General features: G+C 44.0%; 1 protein-coding gene across 2 annotated transcripts in view; it reads left to right on the forward strand.

The window, feature by feature from the left end:
• The window catches only part of CERKL (CERK like autophagy regulator), a 261,424-nt gene that overhangs the window by 150,465 nt on the left and 85,775 nt on the right, over positions 1–25,184 (forward strand). For both annotated transcript variants that reach the window (XM_085645188.1, XM_085645189.1), the window contains exon 8: positions 10,838–10,906. In XM_085645188.1, coding sequence (XP_085501314.1) covers positions 10,838–10,906 — 69 coding nt within the window. The remainder of the gene's footprint in view (positions 1–10,837; positions 10,907–25,184) is intronic.

Consider the following 25,184-nt stretch of genomic DNA (forward strand, 5'->3'; position numbering starts at 1 on the left):
GTAGGAATTGATCAAGCGCTGGAGTTGTTTAAGTGTAGTGGGTGGGACTGAAAGCACTATAGTTTGAACAACCTAAATTTATTTATTATTGTTTATTTTATTTATAAAGTTTTATATAGCGAGAACTTGACCCAGGAGGGTATCGGAGCGCTTTACTATAGGATCGTTGTGTTAAAAGTTACATCAGTTACAAGACCATAGTAAGGTACAGTACACATAAACAATTTTGCAAGAATTCGTAGGAAGGAGGGGAGGAAGGAGTAATAGCGGGGAGACGAGGAGGAACTATGCCCAATGTCCGGCTGGGTAGGTGAAGGTCAAGGGGGGAAACCAGGGCCAATCTCCTTATTAGCTGTCTAGCAGCTCCACTGGGCATCAGCCATGTTGCTCAGGTCTCAGCGTTCAGGAAAACCAATTTTTGAATTTATTAGATTTGAGAAATATATATAGCGCTGGCTAGACCCGGAGGTATCAGAGCGCTTAACCAGAGGCTCGTTGCAATACAAGGTAGATCTAAAAAGGTTTATATGGCGCTGGCTAGACCCAGAGGTATCAGAGCGCTATACCAGAGGAACATTGCGTTACAAGTTACATCAGTTACAATAGCGTAGTTAGGTACAGTAAACAAACAATGAGGTTGAGAGAATCTGTGGGAAAGGAGGGGAGGAAGGAGCCATAGCAGGGAGACGAGGAAGAACTGTGACCAATGTCCGGCTGGGTTGGTGACGGTCTATGGGGAAACCAGGGCCAATCTCCTCATTAGCTGTCTAGCAACTCCACAGGGCATCAGCCATGTTGCTCAGGTCTCAACGTTCGAGAAAAAACGTTTTGAATAGATACATAGGCTACAGTAACAGAATCAAGAAGTGGAAGAGCATGTCCCCACTAGGGGATAGAGGTAAAAGAAGGAGGTGGGGGGAGGGAGTAAAAACAAACCAGAGAAGGAGCTGGGGCTGCCATTTAGGGTGATGGGGGCTGGGTTCAAGGTCTGGTCGGAGTCCGGTGGTAGGGAAAACTGTGGCAGCCATCTTGGGGTCAGGCAAGGGGTTGCTATTGCAGCATCCGACTTCAAAACTGCTTCCCTTGTTTCTCAGGCCACCCATCATTCTCAGGCTCTTCTGCAGCTGCTGTGTGCTGCTACCATTAGGTCCCACCCTACGTCTCATTCCCTCCGGGTCCCACAGTTATGGTCGCTCTGAGATGGGATTCCTGTATGTTGGGGATTAAGTCTCAGTTTACTGCTCTGTGTCCTTCATGCCACTGTCAGGCTCGCCAAACTTTGCAGCCTTCATGCCACAGTCCACTTCTGCACTATTCATGATCATCACAGCTACTGTTTTTGTAGTAATGCTTAGTAACCACTACTACCCAGGTACTCTTACGACTCAACTTGTAGCACCCCCAACCATACAGCACCGCATCAACTCCTATTGCCACCAGGCATATAAGCAGTCACGCACGTCACCGGCGGTGGGAGATGTAAACAGCCCTAAAATGCGGTGGCAGGAGGCAGCGCCGGAGGGGCAGATCACTCCATTCATACCAGTCCCGCATCCAGGATCATTATGGCCGGGGGAGGTGTTCTCCTTACTTTGCCCGGAGATCCCCGTCACTATGTTCAGAACTGAGGGATTATTATAGTCTACTTCAAACGTGCGGACGCTGAGGTAAACAGGACGACGTCCAGCAGGAATTCTTGACAGGATGAGCACTTTTTCCAGAGGAGCACATACCCTAGAAGGCGAGCAGCACAGCAAGGCCCTGTTCCAGGTGAAAGATTACACGCACTCGCCATGCCCGCCTCGATGTGTCCGGTCAGTTTTGGTGTTGCTCAGGGCATCTCCGACGTCGGCAGGGCTGGAGCCCCGCTGATATTCTCAGGCTTCGGCCACGCAGTCGGGTGCAGATCGCCCCAGAAACATAGCAGGATTGCACTGTCCAGTCGCTTTGGGGGCTAATTCGGCTGGCATCGGGCTAATTATCTGCTAGCGCCATTTTGCACATCAGGTCCCGGAGGTAGTACCCTCCTCTTGATAACTGCGATTCTGCCCAACCACAAGAGCCTTTTGGTATATCAGTGTTGAAAATATTGTTGGAAAGCCTTAAGAAGGTTAGAATAATTCATTGTGACCATCTGGGTAGTGGTGTTTGCAATCAGGAAACCCAAATAGCGAACACTGTCAGCTGACCACGGGGTAGCCATGTTCTGTATAAGGTATCTTGCTGTCATGTGAGTGGGTTCAACAGGAGGGCTTCTGGCTTATTTACGTTGATTTTATAGCCGAATACCCTCCAGGAGGATGACTTCGGGATCAGGGTCCATCAAGGATGGCATAATATCATCTGCACACATGGTAGGTTTGACTGTGTCTCTGCCAGTGGTAACCCCTTTATATGAGCTCCCTCTGTCTCACTGCGTTGGCAAACAGCTCCAGGGTGAGGGCGAACAGAAAAGTCAACAGGGAGTCCCAGCCCCATCTGCTGTAGGAGCGCCATCATATAGGTTCAGTCTGTCAAATGCCTTTTCTGCATCTAATGACAAAAGGGTGGCATTCTTTTTCTTAAATTCTTCTTAGATTTTTGGGTGTTCTCCACTATGTACCTGCATTTTTTGGCGTTGTTCTACATTGTCTGCCTGAATTGAAACCTGAGGACAATGAGGACAAGAATAAAACGACAACCACCAGGCAATATATCAAGCGGACCCATGACATCTAAACCCACCTTGGACCAAGGTCCGGAAGGACATTCAACGGGAATCAGTGGTGGTGTGACTACCTTAAGACCTTTATCAGCTGACCGACAAACTAAGCACATCTCAACTAACTCACTGATATCACTATCCATTGAGGGCCACCAGTAACATTCTCTAATACGCCTCCTAGTGAGCGTAGACCCTAAATGTCTTTCGTGGGCATTCGTGATAATACCAGTTCTGAGTTTTTGTGGGGGAATAAGTTTGTCCCCACGAAGTAGAATCCCACCTTCCAGAGAAATTTCCGATTCTACCTTCCAGAATGGTTGTAAACTTTGGGGAAGAACACGTTCTCTGGGCCACCCTGATCTAACACATTCAATGACCTGCTGCAGAACGGCATCGTCAGAAAGAGCTTCCACCCAGTTATCTTCTGTACCAATGCCCTGCCCGCATAAATCAATGGAAGCTATAAAACAGTCATCTGAATCATCATCTCCACAGTTATAGTTTTTTTCACCATCATCACAAGGGAAACGAGAAGAAAAAGTCAGCCCTGACATTCCTCCCTCCTGAGATATGAACAACATCGAATTGATATTGCATGAGCCGTGACACCATCCTAAGAATTCTTGGAGAACAGCTTTTACTGGAACCATTGCTAAGAATATTAATCAAAGGTCTATGATCGGTTCTCAACAGAAAACGCCTACCCCAGACATAGGGACGACATTTTTCTATTTCCCACACACAAGACAAAAGTTCCTTCTCAATAACCGAGTAATGACGTTCACTATCTCTTAGTAATCTAGAGGCAAATGCAACTGTGTGCTCAGTCATGTGATCATTCTGGGTAAGTACAGCTCCTAGCCCTATTTGACTCGCATCAACAGTAAGACAAGAAGATAAACCTGGATTATATGGCTTGAGAGCAGAGCTATTTTTTAAGCATTCCTTGACTGAGCATAAAGCAGAAACACAGTCATTGCTCCAGTCAAAAGTAACTCCTTTTCTGAGAAGGGAACTCATAGGACGCACAATTGTAGCATAGTTTGGAATAAATTTAGAGTAGTACTCTAAAAGTCCAAGCAAAGACTTTACACCTGTTTTGTCAACCGGATCGGGTGCATAAAAAATTGCATCCAACAGACCCTGTCTAGGTCTGATTCCATCACCAGAAATAAGATGACCCAGGTACTCAATTTCATTGCACATAAACTTACACTTCTCTGATTTGACCACTACACCACGAGATTTGAATATATCAAAAACCTTTTTTAGTATAGACTCATGCGTGTTAACATCCTTGGAATGTATTAACACGTCGTCTTGAAAGACTAGAACACCATCAATGTCTCCCAACATATTTTGCATCACACGCTGGAAAACAGAAGCAGCGGAGGAAAGACCGAAAGGCATACGTTTGTATTGGAAAGTACCTAAAGGCGAGACAAATACTGTGAGAGGGCATGATTCTGGATCTAACTCAATCTGATGGTATGCACTAGCTAGGTCCAGCTTTGAGAAAACACATGAACCCCTGACACTTGAAAAAAGATCATCAAGCTTGGGTAACGGGTGAGAGTCGACCCAAATCTCTCTGTTGAGGGACCTCAAGTCCACACATACGTGCAATTTTCCAAATTTTTTGCGTGCGACGACCAAGGGCGACAGCCAGAGTGATGATTCCGAAGGCTCAATGACACCTTGTTCGCAGAGAGATTTAAGTTCGGACTCCAGGTCATCCCTTACGCTAAAAGGAACACCCCTTAATTTGTGCCTTACAGGAACAGCTCCATCCTTGACGATAATCTTGTGCCTGAAGCCATATATGGTACCAAGATTATCTGAAAAAACGGTTGGGTAACGTTCCATCCATCCTCTTAAGTCATGATCATCTGAGACTACAAGAACTTGCTCAGATGCACCTGGTTTGAGGATCATCTTAAATAAACCTTGATGATACCATCCCAAAATGTTAAGCCCTTTGATAGCAACATAAATTTTCCCCAAAATTTTTCTCCCCTTGAAAACCAATTCATCTTCAAAGAAACCTTGAAGATCGATTTTACGACCCTCATAAGATACAGGGGAACGATCAGGAGGTTGAAGAATCCTGTCACCCCAAGTCTCGTAAAACAATTTTTGTGTCAACATAGTGATCCTAGCTCCAGAATTAACAAGGAGATCTAAAGGTTTCCCCCCAATAACAATCTCAACAATATGGTCAACGCACGCTGCAGAATCTTGAATAGATGATATGACATCATGGTTATCAGTAACAACAGAGATTACATCTGAATCAGATTCATGATCTGATTCTGCAACACAAGCTACAGTTCTCCTACGATATTTTATTTTTTAAACACACTTTCTCAAAATGCCCAGTTTTTTTGCAATAATTACAAACAGCATTGGCACCAGGACACCTCCCCCCTTTTTGATGAGGAGGGTTCCCACAACGATAACATATATGTTTTAAATTTTCCATATTAGATTTGAATGAAGAGTTATTCTTAACAGTAGAATTCTTCGAAGGGTTGAATTTCACAGCCCCTTGTTGGGAAGAAGGACCTTTGCTTTTACAGTTCTCAGTAACCGCATTGACAGGTTCAGCAGGTTTGACTTCAAGTTCTTTCAGTTCTACTTGTGAAGTCTCAATGCTCTTGGCAATTTTGATTGATTCTTCAAGAGAGGGATTGGCTAAGGACAACAATTTCTGCAGAATGTGTTTGTCTCTACAATGGCAAACAAACTGGTCTCTGAACAGTTGATCAGTAAACATTTCAAATTGACATACTGAAGCTAACCTACGTAGAGCAGAGATGTAAGTATCGACGCCCTCGTTTTCAGATTGATGCCTCTTTAGAAACTTGTGACGGAGAACCATCAAACTAGGCTGTTTGTCAAACCTGGTTTTGAGTTTGGAGATGGCATCATCGTATACATCAATATCATTGTCTGGGGGATGATTGATTTCTGGAAGGTGCTTAAAAATCGACCCTCCCTCGAATCCTAAAGAATGCAGAAGAAGACATTTTTTGCGCTCACTGCTGAATCTGGAAGCACCTATGGCACCAAGATAAGTTTGGAAAGCGTCAAACCATATCTCCCATCGAACAGGAGGTTCGCCAGGAGATTCCAAAAAGGAGGGAGGAGGCGTAACAGATTGCATCCTCTTGGTAGGACTGAAAACTACAGAGCTGTTGTCTCAGAAGATTGTAAATTAAACTATGTAAAAATATTTAAAATTCACAACAAAACTCACACTGAAACTTAGTGAGGAAAAACACATACAAAAAATATGCAGAAGATAAGTGAATTGTAAATTATGAATAACGTAGAATAAACAAAGAGTCACCTTGAGTATAAACTGAAACTAAAATAAAAGTAGAATGTGACGTGGAGCTAGCTGAATCCAAAGAAAATGAAAAAATAACCTTGTAGAAGATGTTGTGTGTATCAACGAGAGAGTCGCAAACACACAGATACACTAGTGCTGTGTGTATCAGCGTGGAGAAATGTAGTAAATACTCTACACGGACACGCAGATAGAACTGAGCGTGTCAGCGTTGTCAATAAATGCACAGTACTGTGTGATTGTTCATGATTACACCTGAGCTGTGTGTATCATCGTGAAGTTAATACGAAGGTAACACATTGACACGCAAATGAAGCTGAGCGTGTCAGCGTAATGACATGAAAACAGTTGAACCAAAACTGTGCCGATTTTATCAGATTCAAGCACTCACCATTGATGATCGCCCACCTTTGCAAGAGAGAGAAAAATTGAATTATTTTGTTTTCTTTTAAGTAACGATGATACAATGAATCTGTAGAGAAGCACCGTAACCGTAACCATGGAAACCCGGTGAAGCCGAAGCTGAAGAGTAAGATGGCTTCCTGCTGCGTAGACTGTTCTACGTTTCAGAAGCGCCAGGACCGTAACCATGGAAACCCGGTGAAGCCGAAGCGTAAGATGGCTTCCTGCTGCGTAGACTGTTCTACGATGTCACGTGTGTTGTGGTCTGTGCGCGATTTGAATTAAGGAGCAGATGATTGCGTCATCATATTCATTGAGACGCCGTAGGCGAGAGAACTACGGTGAGTCAAGTTAACACCATGCGTTTCGTACTGAAATGTCTCCAATTTGTTAAATACGAACAGATGTTAACGGGATGAACACGGCATGAAAGATTATGTGATAGGATTAAAAATAAAGTCATGCATTACGATGCGCTGTGGGTAATTATGGACGTAAAAACAAGGCGCATTCCAATGTCCAAGATAGTATGCGCCCTGATGTTTTGGGGGTTTTTTTTATGCGTGGCGGATGGTAAAAATAAGAACAGTCTTACCAGTCCTTCTCAATTAAAGCAAGGTGCACGCTAGGTTCTTGTTATCGCTGTGTAGCAGGATCGTCGCCAAATTTGTAGTAAATCACGTGGAGATACTCTGGAGGTTCATCACGTTTAATTGTAGAAATAGCTACACAGCTGGGTAACATCAAGGCAGCATCTCCCTCAATCTCCAACCGCCCCAGCCAACAGCTTTTCAAGACAAAGAATACTCATCCCCAGAAACCCAGCAACGCATGAACATTCCACATGATGTCATTCATCTTAGAACAGAACTCTTTAAAGCAACAAAGCACATAAAACAGAGAAAGGATACCACAGTGAGCTATTTTACTTTTTGCTCCCAACCCCACCAATTGCCGGCCCTGGTTCTAGTGACAAGAGGAGAGAGTGACATCACTGCCGGGTTCCCTGGTCTGGCGGTGCATCCTTTGCAGCAGATGAAAGCTGCAGACACAGCAGAGCCTCGCAGATCCGTGTGAGAGCATCACATAGCGACAAGACTGCGGAGAGAAACTGCTGATCCGGGAAGAAGGAGCGAGAGCCCACACCTTGACCCACAGCAGCAGAGGGCACGGCGTGACAGGACTGCAGGGGCGGAGGGGCGGAGGGGATTAGAGGAAAGACAGCTGTATGGGACTGCAGGGTGGAGGGAGTAAGAGGGGGCTGGACTGCCAGAGGGTAGAGAGGCAGTATATATTGTTACTAATGGGAAGTGGCGAGGACGAGGAGGCCAGGCCTGAGATGGTGGAGCCTGCCAGGCCGTGGGCCCTGGACGAACCTGGATTGAGGCAAGCAAGCCGAGTGGGGCGTAATGCGCACGATAGAGGAGACAGGTCCCTCTGATGGGGGTTTGGAAGAGCTGGTGTGCAGCCAGGAGTTCTTGGGATTCAGAACTGCTGTGTTTTATCTCCTAGCGTGCACTGCTTGATAAACAAACATACAAATGGAGTTGTGAGAGGGCTAGTACCCTGGCATCAGGACTCTGCGGCTGCTGATAGCTGTGTGTGGGGCAGAGAGACATGTGAGGGGGACAGACATTGCCTTCATCACTCACAAAGTGTTGCAGCTGAAGAGAGCTGTGCGATGTGACCACTAAAATATCATGTCAGGAGATTCCCTCGGAGATGTGCACAGTTTACATTACGCCTCCTAAACCAACCCCACATCCCTTCCCTGTCGCAGGATCGCGCCGGAGCTTGTCTTTATGGGGCCACGTGTTTTTGAAACACATGTCCCCATAAAGATAAGAATACGTTTGCGACGGGAGGAAAGCAGACGAGCCCGTCCAAGTGGGCCGTCTGAAAAAGCCAAAGGAAGGCAACATGGAAAGCTCTTTTACAATGGCTGGCCACCGTTTAGCATTAACGGTGATGGCAGCCAATGGAAAAGAGGGGCGGGGCTTAAAGCCCTTTACTGAAGCTACTCAAAAACATTAAATCTCGCCGAGCGAGCTGCGCATGTACACAGCCACGCTAGCCGAGAACTAAAAATCCTGGGGTGAGTCATGCACAAGGGGGCAACCTAGACAAGATTTCAGTTGCCATTATTGGGGACAGACGAAGGGCTCATATAGAAGCAGGTATTAAAACAAAAACAAAGTCATGCTTTTTGTAGCTAATTTGTATAAAGTGAAACCTTTGCCATCTGCAGAAGGTGTAATACGCAAGTGGAAAAGTGCAAACCCTTCTACAATAGTCCAAGCACATTTGCGTTTATGAAACTTTTAGACGATTTTTTGATTGCATGAGGGTACATTTAACATAGCACAATATTAAAGACATTTTTGTTTGGTGACTGAACTTGTGTCTTGCACATGTCTCGTGTGCATAAAAATCCAGCGTTTAGTGCACCATGTGAAAATAATTGACCTCCCTCTCCCATGAGCCACTGCTCTCTTCGTAAAGTCCTACTGTGCCAACACTCATTGTCTGGTACATCTTGTAATAATGCGTGCGCAAGTTAATCTTCCAGGTATCACTGCAATGAAAATGATGTACTGCTCTGAGGCCTTGAGAGCCGCACCTGAGCTGAAGCTTTTCAGTCTGGTTGCCTGGCCTAACACTGAACAGTAATCCAACATAACCACATGAACAGTGCATGCCAGCATTTTTATAACAATGATGTAACTTGCATTTTGTTTTTTACAGCTCTGGGTTTAGGAACAGCCTCTCAAGGGTGTGGCACTTTGAAATGCGTCTTGTATAATAAAGAATTTTTAAACAAGGCAACATGACATATTAATGGGGAAGTAAAATCAGCCTGCATGAATTGTTGCCAATTTCCTGCCCTACATTAAGATTATCTAATTAATACTACAGATGATCTTTATATAGTCTGGTAATGGTACAGGGTGTTTTTAAGACTTAACTGCAGAACATTCTTAGATCTACTGAGCAGCAGATGATAGTGAATATACATCTTTATAAGGGTAGCTCTAGAAGTCGGGTATCTGCCAAATGTGTTCAAAGAACAGCAGAATGCAATCAGCACAGGATGGTACCCATAGTCAGCTGTCTCTGTATTTGATACTTCATCGTTCAGGCAGTTCATGCTGGTCTCTAAATTAAGCAATACAACGCAACTGTTCTTGATACTAATGTCTTTTTCAGTGGGTCTATGATGAGATATAAATTTGGTGCCCTGTGCATGATTTATTTGCACAGCATGTTAAACATAAAGACTAGCATGTGCTAAAACCAGAAATGGGTAAAAGGCAACAGTTTATAATTTTTATACCGGATCTCAAAACTGCTCACTAGCATCACTAATGAGCACTGAGAAGTTACTGTCGATCTGGCAGCAAAGCAAGCTTCTCTCACACACTGATTATCTGCACTACTGATTGCAGAAAGACATGTTACCCGCACACATACTACATGCATAACGTGCAGTGCAAGCCTTCCTACCTGCCCCTACCTCCAATTCCAGCCACCCTTCCTGCAGAAGGCAGAAAATGTGAACAGATTTGCCCTCGAAATGTGGAAAATACACGTAAAAGAACCCAGTAGGCTCACGTATGTGTAGTTCAAAACTTGGAGTAACTGGAACTTGGAGCAGGTATCCCTGTACTGGATTCTGGAAAACTTGTAATGAGGGCCTGAGTGGAACTAAAGGTACCTGAAAGTGCAATTATAGTCGTATCCACATCCTTGTATTCACAGTCAGGGTTAGTGGAATGTTTCAATTGCAATTTGCATTTGTGGTGCTAGTCCACATGTTTGTTGATTTATGAATCATCATAAATTTAGAGTCTATGGCTAGTAATGGTTAGAGGAGACAGCTCTGCAACATGTAATTGGCGCCACAAACATACATCTGTGACTAGTCAGACATTTGCAGGTAGTTACTCACCCGTGAAAATAAACATAAAACTACTCCTGTGAAGTCAGGAGTATGTGCTGTATAAGGCTGGGACGCGGTGGGAAGCGGTGGTGATGGGCAGGTGGTTTCACAACGGGGTAAGGAATGAAGCTTCTCCACTGGGGTAAGTATTTTACTCAAGGAACAAAAAAAGAATGTACTTGTGCAAATACACATTTTTGCATGAATACATTTAAACTATATGGTGCACTGGAAATCTATCACTGCACTGGCCAGGCCGTGGTTTGCTGGGGCCTCCATTTGTAAGGAAGTTTACAAAAGACACCTGAAATGTACGGTAACAAGAATGCGCTGTGATCACATTATATACTAAAGTTGTTTTCCTTTTGAGTATTTTTCTATTATAATGATAGCTTTCTGTATACTAAGAAACCAAGTAACCATTGTAATATCTTTGCAGATCAGAGAGCTGCACTTTATCATTTCTACCCGTCAACAACTCACTTCAGATGGCCCAGCCGGATAAAAGGTAAGTTAGACCTAACAGCATCCAGTTGTACAAGGCCAACATTTTTCTTGTGGTGAAAATTAATTGAACAGGACAGCACCCTGTGCATTAACATGTGGCGCCCTGTAAAGGGAAGTTGGCAGGTGATGATGACTTGCTGAGATGGGATGTGACGCGATGTGAGCTCAGTGTAACGATTTCTAACCCACTTCTTTTGTGAAGTGCAATCACAATTTCTTCTAGCTCCAGCAATTATGTGGTGTCCTAGTACCGAGTGGTATTCTCACTAGAGCACCCATATTCTCGATGAGATGCTGAGTGGGTGCAGCAATGTAACAAATGTCAGGTGAAACTGCCGCCCATGAACCTAGTACTCTCTAAAAGTAACTGGAGAAGAAGTGTTAAAGTTTTGCTGACAGTAAGCTCCATTCCACTTCTGCCAATTTGTTATTGGTCTGGTGAGCGCACGTGTGACCTGCCGCATATATTTTGTACTTGCTGGTGTCTGTCATTAGTGCTGGAGCTGTATGGATACTGTGGTGGGTCCTCGTGGTAAACCTATATTTATTGGGAACATCCACACTGTAAAATCTTGTGTTTCTCCACAAGATAACATTGAGTTCCCCACTGGCTCCCTCAACTCCTCAAACACAGAGAAGGCCCTCCTTGGGGATGAAGATGAGTCTTAGCCTAATATCACAACCGCAATACCCATCTTTTCTGCCCTCGCAAACTCCAATCATCCATACCACTAACTAAATCAGTAGGTCCACCTTCCTGCTGAACCGCCTCCTCTTGACTGCACAAATAACAAGCATTTGCATTGCAATAGGTCTCGCATTTACGAGAGTTTGAGCTATTGGCATTGTAAATGACAATGCCTATATCTTAAACTCTAGTAAAAGCAAGACCTATTGCATTATAAAATCAATTTTTGAAAAGCGCCCCATGCCATGCTTTCACATTTATGTCGGCCACGCCCCTTTTTTTTAGACGAGCATGTCTAGACAAAGGGGTGCGGCTGACATTAAAGTGAAAGCGCTGCATGGGGCGCTTTTACAAAAAAAAGCATCTGTTTGTCAAGTTAACAAACAAATGTCTTTTTTTGTAAAAGTGCCCCATGCCACGGTTTCACTTTAATAGCGGCCGAGGACCTTTCTTTAGATATAGCTCATCTAGAGAAAGGGGCAAGGCCGACATTAAAGTGAAAGTGCTATATGGGGCACTTTTACAAAAAAATATTTGCAATGCAATAGGTTGTCTCAAATTCTCGTTAATGCGAGACCTATTTCATTGCAAAGAAAAAGCCATGACTGTCCCGGGCTGCTTTGAAAGTGCAAGCATGCATGGTGCACTGAAAGTTGCAAGAAAGCACGTTGTGCCTGCAGTACTAGAAACTAATTTAAGAAAATAGTTCTTACAGACTAAATAAGTCATACCTAGTAACAACAGAAGTAAATGGGCCAGTCCTCATGGGAGGTTATAAATGAAGACAATGCAGTACCAAGGAGGGATCAGCAAACCTATTAACGAATCAGAAGCTAGCATTTACGAAGGACAATTACACAAGCCAATGAAAAATATGGGCAGAGAGTGGGATCAGCTTCAATTTCATATTCAAATACAGCATGGGTCACAGAGAAGCACATACGCTGCCCAGGCTCGACCTAAAAATGAAGGTCTGCACATCCTTGAAAAGGCCAAGATATTGGTGAAAATGGTGAAACAGAAGTATGGATGATTACAAAGAGAGGGGGACCCTGGTTCATTTCCACGCCTGGTAGCTTCGATGGCGTGTAGTGCTAAGTGTGTATCTTCACTTGAGAATGTACAGAGGGCCTGATTCGGAAGGGCTTTTGAGTATGTTAATTCTAATTTTTATGCACAATAAAATATTTGCAAAGAGCCCTATTCCTGATTCACAGTTTTGCGTCACAAACAAAAGTTTCAAGCACAGAAATGTGGCAAGTGTGGCCGGATCTCTGCATCTCAAACCCCAGCCTGAGATGGGGGTTGTCAGATGTTTCTAAGTAGGTCTTACTGCATAGACAGGTGCGCTCTGCAGGTAGTTTCACACCTTCAATATGAAACCAGAATAATATCCTGAAAATTGAATGGAGATGAGTTTACATAATAGTGAGAATATTTTCATCATAGGGAAACAAAAAAAGTTAAACGCTGATGCACATGCTACATATTCAGTATTGCAAATCTCTTACAATTCCACATGCTCAAATGCCTGTTCTTTCCACTACGCAAGGACATTTCCAACTTTCCCTGACCACTCCTGGAATTCTTTGAGAATTCCCAGACAGTAGCAGTTTGCTCAAAACCTACAAAGAAACGGATGGGACTGTATTTCTGCCTTTTATTCAAAGCTTTTGAAGATATGGCCGCAAGAGAGGCAAGTTTGCCACAGGTGGATGAACCTGCAAGTTTTTGCTGGAGCACCTAAAGTTGCCAATCATTTTAAGCGGGCGAAGTTGTATTCGTGCCTTAGGGTTTCACCAGAAAGATTAATATAATTGAGATTTAACATATTTTAACTAATTTTTCTTTAAAATAGCATTTAGGTGGGCTTCGACTCGAATGCTGACCACCCTGGGCTCATGGCCAATGAACATGTTGTCTTTTAGCATGTGACCACCGTTTAGTCTTTTTGTGGCCAAGTGGGTTTAGAGAATAAGAAAGTGCCCAAGAGTACAAGGAATGTAAGTTGGAAGGATATATGCATTTCATCAGTATCAGTAACTTATGCTGTGTAACACCAATTCCCTTTGTTTCTAAGAGCATCAAAATGTACTTTCTCTTTAGTTTATGTATTTATTGTATTGAGAAATTGCACATTCACTCAGCAGCTTCTTGGCACTGACTAATCGTGGAGGTCTGTCGGGTGAAATTTAAATTATGCTGATAAAATGTTCCAAGTTCCTGAAATGTGTAATCTACCGTTATGGAATTTGTGTTTTTGCCTCCGGGGGAATAGAGAAACGTCTAACTGAGAAACATTTTCTTCTCCAACCACTCTCTTTCTAGGACTCTTTGTGGAATGCTGGCAAACCACACGTTTCACTTCATGCATACTTTCACGTAAACGCGCATAATGTTTTCAAAGTTTTACAAAACCTGCAGAAATCAAAGATGCAATTTCGCAAACCGCTAGCGAAGATCAGCAGTTTAAACAATTACTATTCGAGTAGCTAAGATTTAAATGATGTTGCAACCACAGGACAAGGGCAGGGACTTCCTGCACAGCCAGTGCCCTGCCACCCATTCTACGATTTTCAAGGGGTGCACCTCAGCTAGATTGATGGGGGCAAAACAGAAGTAGCAAGTAAGTGCATCATTTTTAGGTCGAGGACTACCGGTCTGCCGAAGGCAGAACCGGAAGTCGGAAGATTTAATGTTTTCTAGAGTGGCTATTTAGCCCGCCTCTCTTTTTGCTTCTCCTCCATTGGCTGGCTTCCTAAACGGAGGCCAGCCATTGGAGGAGAGAGCCGTCCCTCCAAATAGGCTCCGTCTTTTTCAGATTCGGGGGCGTGTTTCTTGCTGTCCTTTCCACTTTTTAGCCACGCCATTTTAGAACAGCAGGAACACGCCCCCGAATCCGAAAAAGTTTCGGAGCTTCCATCCGCCATTTTTTCCCTATCGTCTGGCCGTGAGGATCCATCCGTCCGGCGCCGTGTTCATGCCCCATGCAAGCAAGTGTGGGATGATGCTCACTGCCAGGAGATGGCGAAGGCTGCTTCTGTGCAAGTCCCAGGATCTAGTGCCCGGGGCCGTTGGAGACCTGACTCGAGCCCTGGTCACAGCAGGTACGACAGTCCTCCTTCAGACCAAAGACGCAGATTCCCGGTGCTCCCCTGCAGTGCTGTCAGCCTTCTATGGAGGACAGACATTTACAAGACTCTGGCAAAAGGCTTGCACGCACTTATTTTCAATTTCAAGTCGGTGGATATATGAATTTGTTCCATAAACTTATTTTCAATAAGTGTTTTGCTGCGTCAGTAGATAAATCTTACGCTCCGATTTGCACCAAAAGTGGAGTGATTTGACATGAGGAAACTTTACAAGTAATCCGTCCGATACCGGGGTGCTCGGGCTGATTCGGGCCAGAGAGACAGCTGAGAGTGTGGCGTCCGCTGTTGAAATGTGCGGGACATACGGGTGGGTTCTCTCTTGGAGACGACAGGAGAGTGAGTGTTTAGTTGTGTGAGAGGAACTCCTGCTGTTGGTAGACCTCGGGCAAGGTATCGCCATTGTTTATCTTCAAACTAGCCTTAATCTAACCAAGTAAACATGTTAGCCAGCAACAGAGAGGCGGCGACATTTGTATTGTGACTTTAATTTTACCAAGAGAGGTACATATTGCTTTAAGAGAGCAGCTGGTGCGGGGGTGGGTTACATGTTGCATAACAGTGGCTGACGGATCAGGTGTCAACGCGCTGCTGCCCAGGTTCAACATAACAAAGGTTACAAGGCGATGGGGGCAGGGTCACTCTGATCGCGCGCTACAGAAGATTGACAGCCAGCCCCGTACTTGGGAGATCGACGGGGCAGCCATGCGGGGAAGTAATGCCATCGTTGAAAGTCCTGCTTTTGGGCAGGGGGGATGGCGTCCACCCGGTAAAATAAGTGGGGGGACGCCGTCCACCGGCGTGGTACCCCGACTCGAGCCCTGGGGAAAACGGAAACCAAACGTGCTTGCTACACGGATCAGTCATCTCAGAACACATAGGACGAAGGATGCCAATGCTTAGAAGGAATTAAGAGCATGTTTTCAGGATATAAATTATGGAAACAAATGAAGGTCCCAGGGTGATGGCGTGAGCAGTGAAGCGGCATCGGGGCACTGACAGCTTAGTGGCATGTTTTCTTTTTTTTTTTTTTTTCTATTTCGTAGTGAGACCACATCAGGTTGTTAACCTCTCGTCCCTCAGTCCCACTTTCAGTGGAGGGCTTTTAATAGCATTCTGTACCATACCCTTGTCTTTTGACCTACCTTCTGGATTCTCTTTGCTTGTCTCCCTGAATGTCAGAACAACAGCACCACTTGGGTCATCATACGCAACACCAAACTCTTCCCACACAGGTGACACTACAGTGTCAGAAACACAAAGTATCCAAGAATCATGCCTGCTGCCTTAAACTGCTCCAGCGTGAATGTGCAAACTTACCTTGCACAAACACTGCACACGAAAACAAGCAAAAGTTATACTCCCACCGGAGCCAAGTTCAGCAGCGTGTGTGCTCCTCATCACGGGATCAGAACTCTGCAACATCTCACTAACTCACTTTCACTGTCTCTTTCACTACCTCTCTCTATCTCACTACATCACTACATCACAACACCACTCTGCTTACATCTCACTACCTCACAACATCCCTCTCCCTCACTACATCACTGTTTCATTACCTCACTCTTTCTCACTACATAACTCTCTCTACCTCACTACTCCACTCTATCTCACTACCTCACAACTTCTCTCTCTCAAAACATCACTACCTCACTCTCTAGCTCACAACCTCACAACTTCACTCTCTCTCACTCACTACCTCAATCACTCTCTATCTCACTACCTCACTCTTTCTATCTCACTAACTCACTTTCACTCTCTCTTTCACTACCTCTATCTCACTACATCACAACATCACTCTATGCTTATATATCACTACCTCACAACATCCCTCTCCCTCACTACCTCACTCTTTCACTACCTCACTACCTCACTCTCTATCTCACTACCTCACTCTCTATCTACCTCACTCTCTCTCACTACCTCACTCTCTATTTCAATACCTCACTCTCTCTCTCTATCTCACTAACTCACTCTCTCTCTGCTAATGCAATAGGTATCATATATGCAAAAAAAAGCTACTGCCAATAGAAATGACAATGCCATTTATTTAGGGATACAAAAATAATAAAAAAATAATGAGCAATACCAATAGCTCTACCTATAATATTGCCGAGACCATTGCATTGTAAATGCTTGTTAGGTTTGGCCTGGAGAAAAGCTTTAGCTCCTAGTTCAGCCGTGCGGGTTTTTTTTATATCTTAAAAACATAAACAAAACATACATACAAACATGCAGGTGCTTTGGGTCTGCCTTCTTCATCCTCCGGTCATTTTAGGTGACATTCAAATTTTGCTTCCGTTCATCACAGCATAGGGCAATCATTTGACCCATTTCATCCACTGGCTGTCTTGCACTGTGAGTAATTACATTGTTATCCTGATCACATTGAAAAGAAGTGCACTATTGGGCCAGGATTTGGGTGCCTGGCATGTTGGGCTACTCCATTTTTTTAAATCTGTCTGCTATTTTTGTTTGTTTTGCGGATTACTTGTCATTCAGAAATAAAGTAAATAAATACATAAATGCCTTCCATGCTCGCCAAGGCTTTCTCTGACGCCTTAATTGATGCAGTCACCTAGTGTCCTAGGAAATTTAAACCTTTGTTTGAACTGACCTGAAATGGCCCATGGAGTACCTAGCACATTTGCAGGTTCCTGGCTTCTAACAACAAATGTCAGGCTTGCCATACACAGCAGAGCAATCTTGAACATAATATTTACCCTTCCAGGGATCAATTTTTTTAAAAAACAGTGCTTCCTATTAAATATGTGAGCACTCATATAATAACAAGAGGTTAAACTCAAAACATTGTTTTAATTATAAAGTTAAAATGCAGATCACACATTATGTACAAATCTGACAGGTGTTGAAAATGTGAAGTGAGGAGAAATGCGCTCAGTGCTCAAAGATGACACATATGTGTAAATCAGGCAAGGTTTGTATAACAATGTATAAGGCATAAATACAGCCCCAGTGTTACAAATTACATTCATGTGACTGGGTCTTAGTATTTATTAGAATGCATTTAAATCCCCTAAAAATATCCAATCATTATCAGGACAAAGATCATTTTGGGCCTGAGTAAGTACTGGGTAAATTGATAAAGAAAAAAGAGCAAACAAATAGAAATTAAAATAAGGAAAGCTAAAATAACTGTTGAATACATACAAATTAAAAGCTTTACACTGAAATCAGTCTCTCGTAAATGCTATTTAAATTTTGCTCTGAAAAAAGTTTAAGTATAAGGTTTGAAATTCCGAAAGAAGTTGGGTAGACAGAGGAACGCCCACCAGAACTAGGAAAAAACAAGCCTTATTTATGCAAATCAGTCTTGACCCTGTGCCTCATGGGAACAGTCCAGCGCAAACTGCCAAGCAATGTCTTCCCTGGACCGGAATCAAGCATCCTAGGACCAGTTTCAGGGTTTCACCCCTCTTCAGCCAGTGCAACATTCCCTCCATCATCTGTTGTGTTTTGCTGTTCGCCCTATGTGGGAAGGGTATGCCCAAACGTGGGTCCCGTGCTCACTACGCCACTGGAGTCAAGCTATCCTGGCTGAAGAGGGGTGAAACCCCGAAACCGGTCCTAGGATGCTTGATTCCGGTTCAGGGAAGACATGACTTGGCAGTTCGGGCTGGACTGTTCCCATGAGGCACAAGGTCAAGACTGATTTGCATATTGCCATGTCTGAACTGGGGTGGCGTGGTGAGCAAAATAACGATGGATTAAACCCTGATCTGTGACTGGGGGTGAATGTTTTGCCAATGTGCAACATTCCGTCCATCATCTGTTGTGTTTTGCTGTTCGCCCTATGTGGGAAGGGTATGCCCAGACGTGGGTCCCGTGCTCACTACGCCACTGGAGTCAAGCTATCCTGGCTGAAGAGGGGTGAAACCCCGAAACCCGCCCTAGGAAGCTTTATTCCGGTCCTGGGAAGACATGGCTTGGCAGTTCGGGCTGGACTGTTCCCATGAGGCACAGGGTCAAGACTGATTTGCATATGGCCATGTCTGAACTGGGGTGGCGTGGTGAGCAAAATAACAATGGATCAAACCCAGATCTGTGACTGTGGGTGAATGTTTTGCCAATGTGCAACATTCCGTCCATCATCTGTTGTATTTTGCTGGTCTCTCACATAACAGGCAGCAGTTTGAACAAAGGCTTTGATGAAGCGGTCTACATATTTACCGGCAGGTTCCAAAACAGAGCCACAGATGGACATAGTTGGTTTAAATCAGGGGTCTTCAAACTCTGGGGCGCGACCCCCAGGGGGGCCGTGGAGCGATGCAAAGGGGGTCGCGCCTTCCCAGTCACACTTCTTTCCAGGCCCAAGGGCTTCAGCCCCCCTTCTTCCTCCGTCCTGTGTCTCAGCCCGGGCTGCTGCAGTGCAACTCGAGCTGCTGTGGGCTGGGGGCAGTGTCTGGAGTCTTATCTCCGGCAAGTTTTTCACAGGTCTTTAAAGACCATTTGCATTTTTACATGCCTTTGTAAACTAGTTACAGAGGCTTAGTTTTTTTCCTGGTTCCAGTACCCCCTGGGTCCCCACTCGGCCTATTCCTTGCATTTGTATTTTACATTTACTGCTGTAGTGTAAGAATGCATTTAATGAAAAGGAATATAAAGTAGGGTTGCTAAAAGAAAAATGCCATGCCATGTTTTGTTTAAAGAGCCTGTAAAGATCTCCTCTTGACACTAAATAGACTTATAAATAAAAAAGTATGTATGCATTCGTTATGTGACTTTTCTGTCTTTGTTCTCTTTATCAGTATCATTGAGGCAGCCCTAGAACACAATTAAAAGTGCTTTCTATTTATATTTTCTGTTCGAAGTATGCACAGATAAATGCTGAAAATACAGCTTTAGGTGACTGCTTATTTTTGTACCGACTGGGCCATCAAAATAATCTGCTGGCAACCCTAACCATAGGACTGTAAATTTGTTGCAGGATCAGCACATTATTTATTTCCTTCACCCTCGATCCCCGATTAATGCCGCAATAGTTTAACTTAGATCTTAAACTCTACGCCGCCTTCAATTACATGCTGAGTTACTTCCTGGGTCTGGGAATGCACCCTGCATTCAGACAACTCATTCCTCATTCTCGCCCTCCACTTTCACGTTCACCCTGCACTCACAGCGATCACAATGCACTCACACTGATCACCATGCACTCACACCATTCACCCGCTCACCCTGCACTCACAGTGATCACTCTGCACTCACAATGCACTTGCGCTGTTCACCCTATACCTCACCCTGCAGTCACACAAGTACACTACTCATCCTGCACTCATGTGACACTTCACTCACCTGTTCCCCTCACTACTCAATATGCAACTCACTCAAACAAGCCCATCAGTAATCATACATTCTTTCATCCCATTCTGAACTTGCATCCGCACGTAAATTCATACCTTACTCACCCGGCAGTCACTCCTCTTGCCCTACTCTCACGCTGTTGCATCACTCACCGTGCACTCACATGGGCACTCTTGTCACCCACACAGTGCAGAGGGTTAATGTGCCTGCTACAAAGAATATGTACCATGCAGATCACAGAAATGAGTGTGAGTAAACTATGAGTAGCGCTATAAAAAAATTAAATGTTTGTCAGAAAGGTGCTATAGAGAGATGAGGTGCATTGTTGGTAAGTGCAGGTTTAGACATTTTTGTCAGGAGGGGGTCCTTACGCCTCAAAATGTTGACAGGGGGGTATCGGCATCCAAAAGTTTGAAGACCTCTGGTTTAAATGGAGGTGACTGTGTGTTATTGTGCACCTTGAGGAGTGCGTATCTCAGTGGCATATGAGGGCTTTTGACATTAGGGACTAAACATTCATTTTGCCTGGAGGGCCCTTAATTCTTTTCCCTTTTGGTAACGGAGAAGATGGTTTTTTGGATTTCCTTTGTGGGATGTGTGGCTAGTTATACATAATGATCTCTATTCATCAGTCGTCTCAATATCTCCTCTCTGTAACTGTCTTTTTCTTGAAAAACTATTCCTCCGTCCTTATCTGCAGGGTTTATTATCGCTAATTTATAAGCTTTGAGTGCTTTTTAGGCAGACCTGATTCAGAGAGACATGTTGGAAGGAGTAAATATGGATGATTGTTCCAAACTTAAAATATCCTTCAGGACAAGCTTCTCAAAAGTGAAAACTTTTGGGGGAGAGTATTGGTGAATGGAGAGAAGGTAGACGGTGGACATAGGCCTGTGATATCTAGTCTATAATTAGAGGGACATGTAGAAAAGAATGCTTATAAATCTGATCTGTCTAAAAAATCTCAGCTATTCAGTTCGAAGTCCCAAGAAATCTGTGTGTTCTGTTGGAATAGAGGATAAACCCTTGCTATGAAGAAAGAAATAATCAGGAGACAAATAATGGGCTTATAAGGTAAAACAGGGGGATGGTCTAAGTTAAGGTATTAAAACCCTTTCATTTCTAATTCTAAATCCGAAATTTCCTCCAGAAGTTCTTTAGCGTGATCGAGCACAGTGTCAATACCTAGGACCATCCAATGTCTCGAGCAGGTGATCCCTAAATGGCTAAAACCATGTTTGTATTTCTTATCTTCAGTGAAGACTCCAGGAATATTCTTAACCTGCAGGCCAAGGGGGATAGTATCAGATTTAAGATATTCTGTCATTATTTGCAGCATAGGATGTAATCTGGTATATTTCTTTCTGCATTTTGGGGCAGGGGTTAAGGAAGGGGAGCTGTTGTTTCCCCTGTGCTAGGGGGAGCTGTTGGTCCTTCCTTAACTGGGGCTGGTGAGGGTTAAGGTGTGATGCACCTATGAGGCCACGCTGATTGGGAGAGAGTGTTCAGAGAAGGAGGAGCAGCTGGGTGTGACTGCAGCATCCTGTTGTGCTGTTAGTATAAGCCTGGCTGTAAAGAGGTGGCGAAGAGGAGTTGTTGTGCATGGGTGGGCCACATCTGTACCAGCGTGAACAAGCACCAGTTCGAGCATGTGGTATTGGAAAGCACTCTTGAATTTCAAATGAAGCTGGTCAAAGGCTGCAACTAGGCCAAAGTTTTTAGTCATATGGCCTGCCGCCCCTTGAGAGGGGTGTGTCAATAGCAAATGCAGAGAGAATTACTGCAGAGGTATTTTTGAATAAGCACGCAGTTTCTCCAGCGAGACAAGGGGTTAGGTTAACTTATAGCATTGTGAAGCCTTCTGCAGTATTGAGCAGTGCTAGGGAGGAGCAAGTCAGTGTCCATAATTGATCAAGGCAGTGTTACCCTAAAAGAAAGGTGTGCAATCCAGAAGGGGCAGCCTAAGACCCAGACCCTAGACTTTTACATCACTTCTGGGAAATCAAGAGGAACCTTTGCCAAGGAGAAGAACCGGAGAAGCTGAGGAGGAATTACTGCCCCTGTGCTGTTTGCTGCCTGGGGTTGGCCTGCAGGGGCTACTTGCTGCCAAGGAAAGGAGAAAAGGACGTTGCTGCTTGCTTTGTCCCACTACTTGAAGAAAAGATCTCCAAGGGCTTGAACTGAGCTTGACCCCTGTTCTAGAGGTCTCAGGAACAGCAAAGACCTCACCGTGTCTCTGAGCACCGTCTCTGATCGTCTCCGCAGAAGAAAAGGGTAACCGACTCTGTCATCGAGTCCGTCGCAGGGTTCTGTGTCCTGAAAGCACCGCCGAAGAGCAACGCCTCGCTTCGCAACGAAACCCTGGTCTCACCAACTCCGTCAACGAGCCGTTGCTTGCACTGCGTCCTGTGGGCACCGCACTCCGCAACGCTTCGCTACATGCTGCAATGACGTCACCGACTCTGTTGCTGCCCGACCCGAACGCGAGCACCGTCTCACACTTCAACGCAAGCCCTGGTCTCATGGACTACGTCAATGAGCCGCTGCCTGCACCGAATCATGAGGACATTGTCGCCGTAATGCTCCGTTTCACAACGTAACCGTGATGTTTGCCCCGACTGACACGCACCGATGTGTTGGTCGCAACAAGAAAGGTACTGTGGCTGAGTCTGTCGACGCTTTAGCTGGCCCATATCGACGTGATTGGCTGGAATTGTCAGACTCTGTCGTATTTAGTAGTATTGTAGTAGCCCCAGGAGGAGCTATGAGTCGTAAGAACTGTGTTTTATTGATTTTCCTGCAATTTAAATGTTATTTTACACAAGTACTATTTTTCCAGAGTATTGTATGTTGGATTTTTAACGTATTTGGTCTTGTTGGTTTAGATAAAGATTTACTATTTTTCTATGCTGGTGTGGTGTCCATTTGTAGTGTTTTCACTGTATAACTGTATGTGTTCACAACTGCTTTACACACTGCCTCTGAGATAAGCCTGTCTGCTTGTGCCAAGCTACCAAGGGGGTGAGCAGGGGTTATTTTAGGAGTGTATCCCCCTTACCCTGACTAGAAGCAAGGGACCCTATTTGGACAAAGGAACCTACCTCTGCCAACTAGAGACCCCCACTTCTAACAGATGGGAACAGCCAGGTTCTGACAAAGTAATTTACTTATGTATGTATTTAAGTATAAAATAAAGAATTATCGGGCTCAAGTTTATGTAGGTCAGTGCATTTATTCCCCCGAAAGGAGCAACCCTGACAATAGCTGAAAAGAAAATTGATCAATTGAAAATCTAGGCCCAATTTCATTAACAGTGGCTATAATTTTGATCTATTTACACAAACAAATGTTCTAGAAATGTCCATGAAGACCAGGTATAACAGGCAATGCCTAGCAATGGTGTATATGCTAAAAATGAAGTGTGAATTCAGGAAATGCTCTGTGATGCCCAGGCAGTTTCTAAACCCCTCCTGGCAGGTGCTCAGAATAGCCTGATCACTGGCCCATGACTTTTGTCTGTTAAATATGGCTCTACCCAAAACTTTAACAGTAGAGGTCTACTAAGGAAATCGACTGATAGCAAATTAGCATGATTACCTTTTTAAAAATAGGTACAATGATTGAGGTAGACCAGAAGTTTGGCTTATTAGTAACACGTAATTTATTAAAAATGCTAGTCAACAAGGGAGAACGTCAGCTGAAGTTGCTTTTAAGCAAATCAGTTGGAATTCTATCTAGTCCTGTGGCCTTGTCAGACAGACATTGGTGTAGAACAGTAACAACCTCCTGAAGCTCTATCTCAAGCTTCAAAAAGAGATGCTTAGAACCATTACAGTGCATTCCAGGTTTACAGTTGGTCGAGAGGGAATAAATATTGGAAAAATACATCACTCATAACTCCACCGGAATGTGAGGACTGATAATGGTCAAGGAATTGTTGCAATTTTCTTGTGCAGTTCACAGTATCCCAAAAGACTTTGATATCTCTAGAAGGAAGAATAAACTGTTGGCAACTCATAGTCTTTATCTCTTTACAACTAGACCTAGGTTCTCGGTGCATTTAGCTGCTATTAGGTTTTTATCCCTTGGTTTTGCTACTAGAGTATCCCTCAATCGCGTCTTTGCTGCGATGCAGACTCTATTGAACCATCTAGGAGAGTGCTGCTTCCGGGCATTGATAGGCTTTAATAAAAAATATTTAGCGGCAGCCTACAACTCCAGAGGCCACAAAAGTGCATCTCCCTGTCGAATCTGAGAGGCAGATATAAAAATAACTAAGAGTGGATTTAATTAAAATGCTAAAATATGAGCTTGGATTTGACAATTTCCATGTAAGACGCCAGTTGTGGCTTTTAGTATTGAGAGCTTTGAGACCATTAGAACTGCTAGGCTTCTTTGCCAAAGGACATAATACGACCACTGCCACAGGGTTATGATCCCCATAATGCATGTCAAGGATATTGCAAGCCAATAAACAGTTCAGGAGACTTCTGAAAAGAAATATAATCAATTATTGAGGAACACCTCTGCCAAGGAAAGTTGGGATAAAGGGATCTAATCTCTCCTGTATATTGATCAAACCATGCTGCAATACATTTCTCCTAATTCAGTCCCTCTCTTGCTACCACAGGTCATTGGTGCCTTCGTAGCTCGACAGCATGGTAAATAGCTTCTCAAATTATCATCCATGCCTATCTGTTCATTAAAATAACCACAAATAACCCAGTTAGTGAACATAAGAGGAAACCATGATGTAACTAACAATGAATCAACAAAATATACAGCTCTCTAAAATTGACACTGGAATAAGTAAAATCATCGTTGTAGAAGTTAGCAAGAAAACATTTTAAATCTGTGTCACAATCAATAAAGAAAGCCTGTGTCTTATTGATTTCAGCAGTAAAGCTAAAAAATAAAAAAATTATGAGCAAGCTTGAACCAAATTGTAGGACCATCCTTTGTTCGACCGGAATTTTATCTAAAGGCTGGGTCAGACAAGCAGTTGTAACCATCTAAGACAAGATCGTTAACAGACCATGGGGTCAGATGTACGACCCTTTTATTTAGCACCTCGCAATTTGCGACTCATTGCGAGTAGCAAATTGCGAGGCTCTAAATGA

The sequence above is a fragment of the Triturus cristatus genome, chromosome 3_1, assembly GCF_964204655.1.
Source record: "Triturus cristatus chromosome 3_1, aTriCri1.1, whole genome shotgun sequence".
In the NCBI taxonomy this organism is placed as follows: domain Eukaryota; kingdom Metazoa; phylum Chordata; class Amphibia; order Caudata; family Salamandridae; genus Triturus; species Triturus cristatus.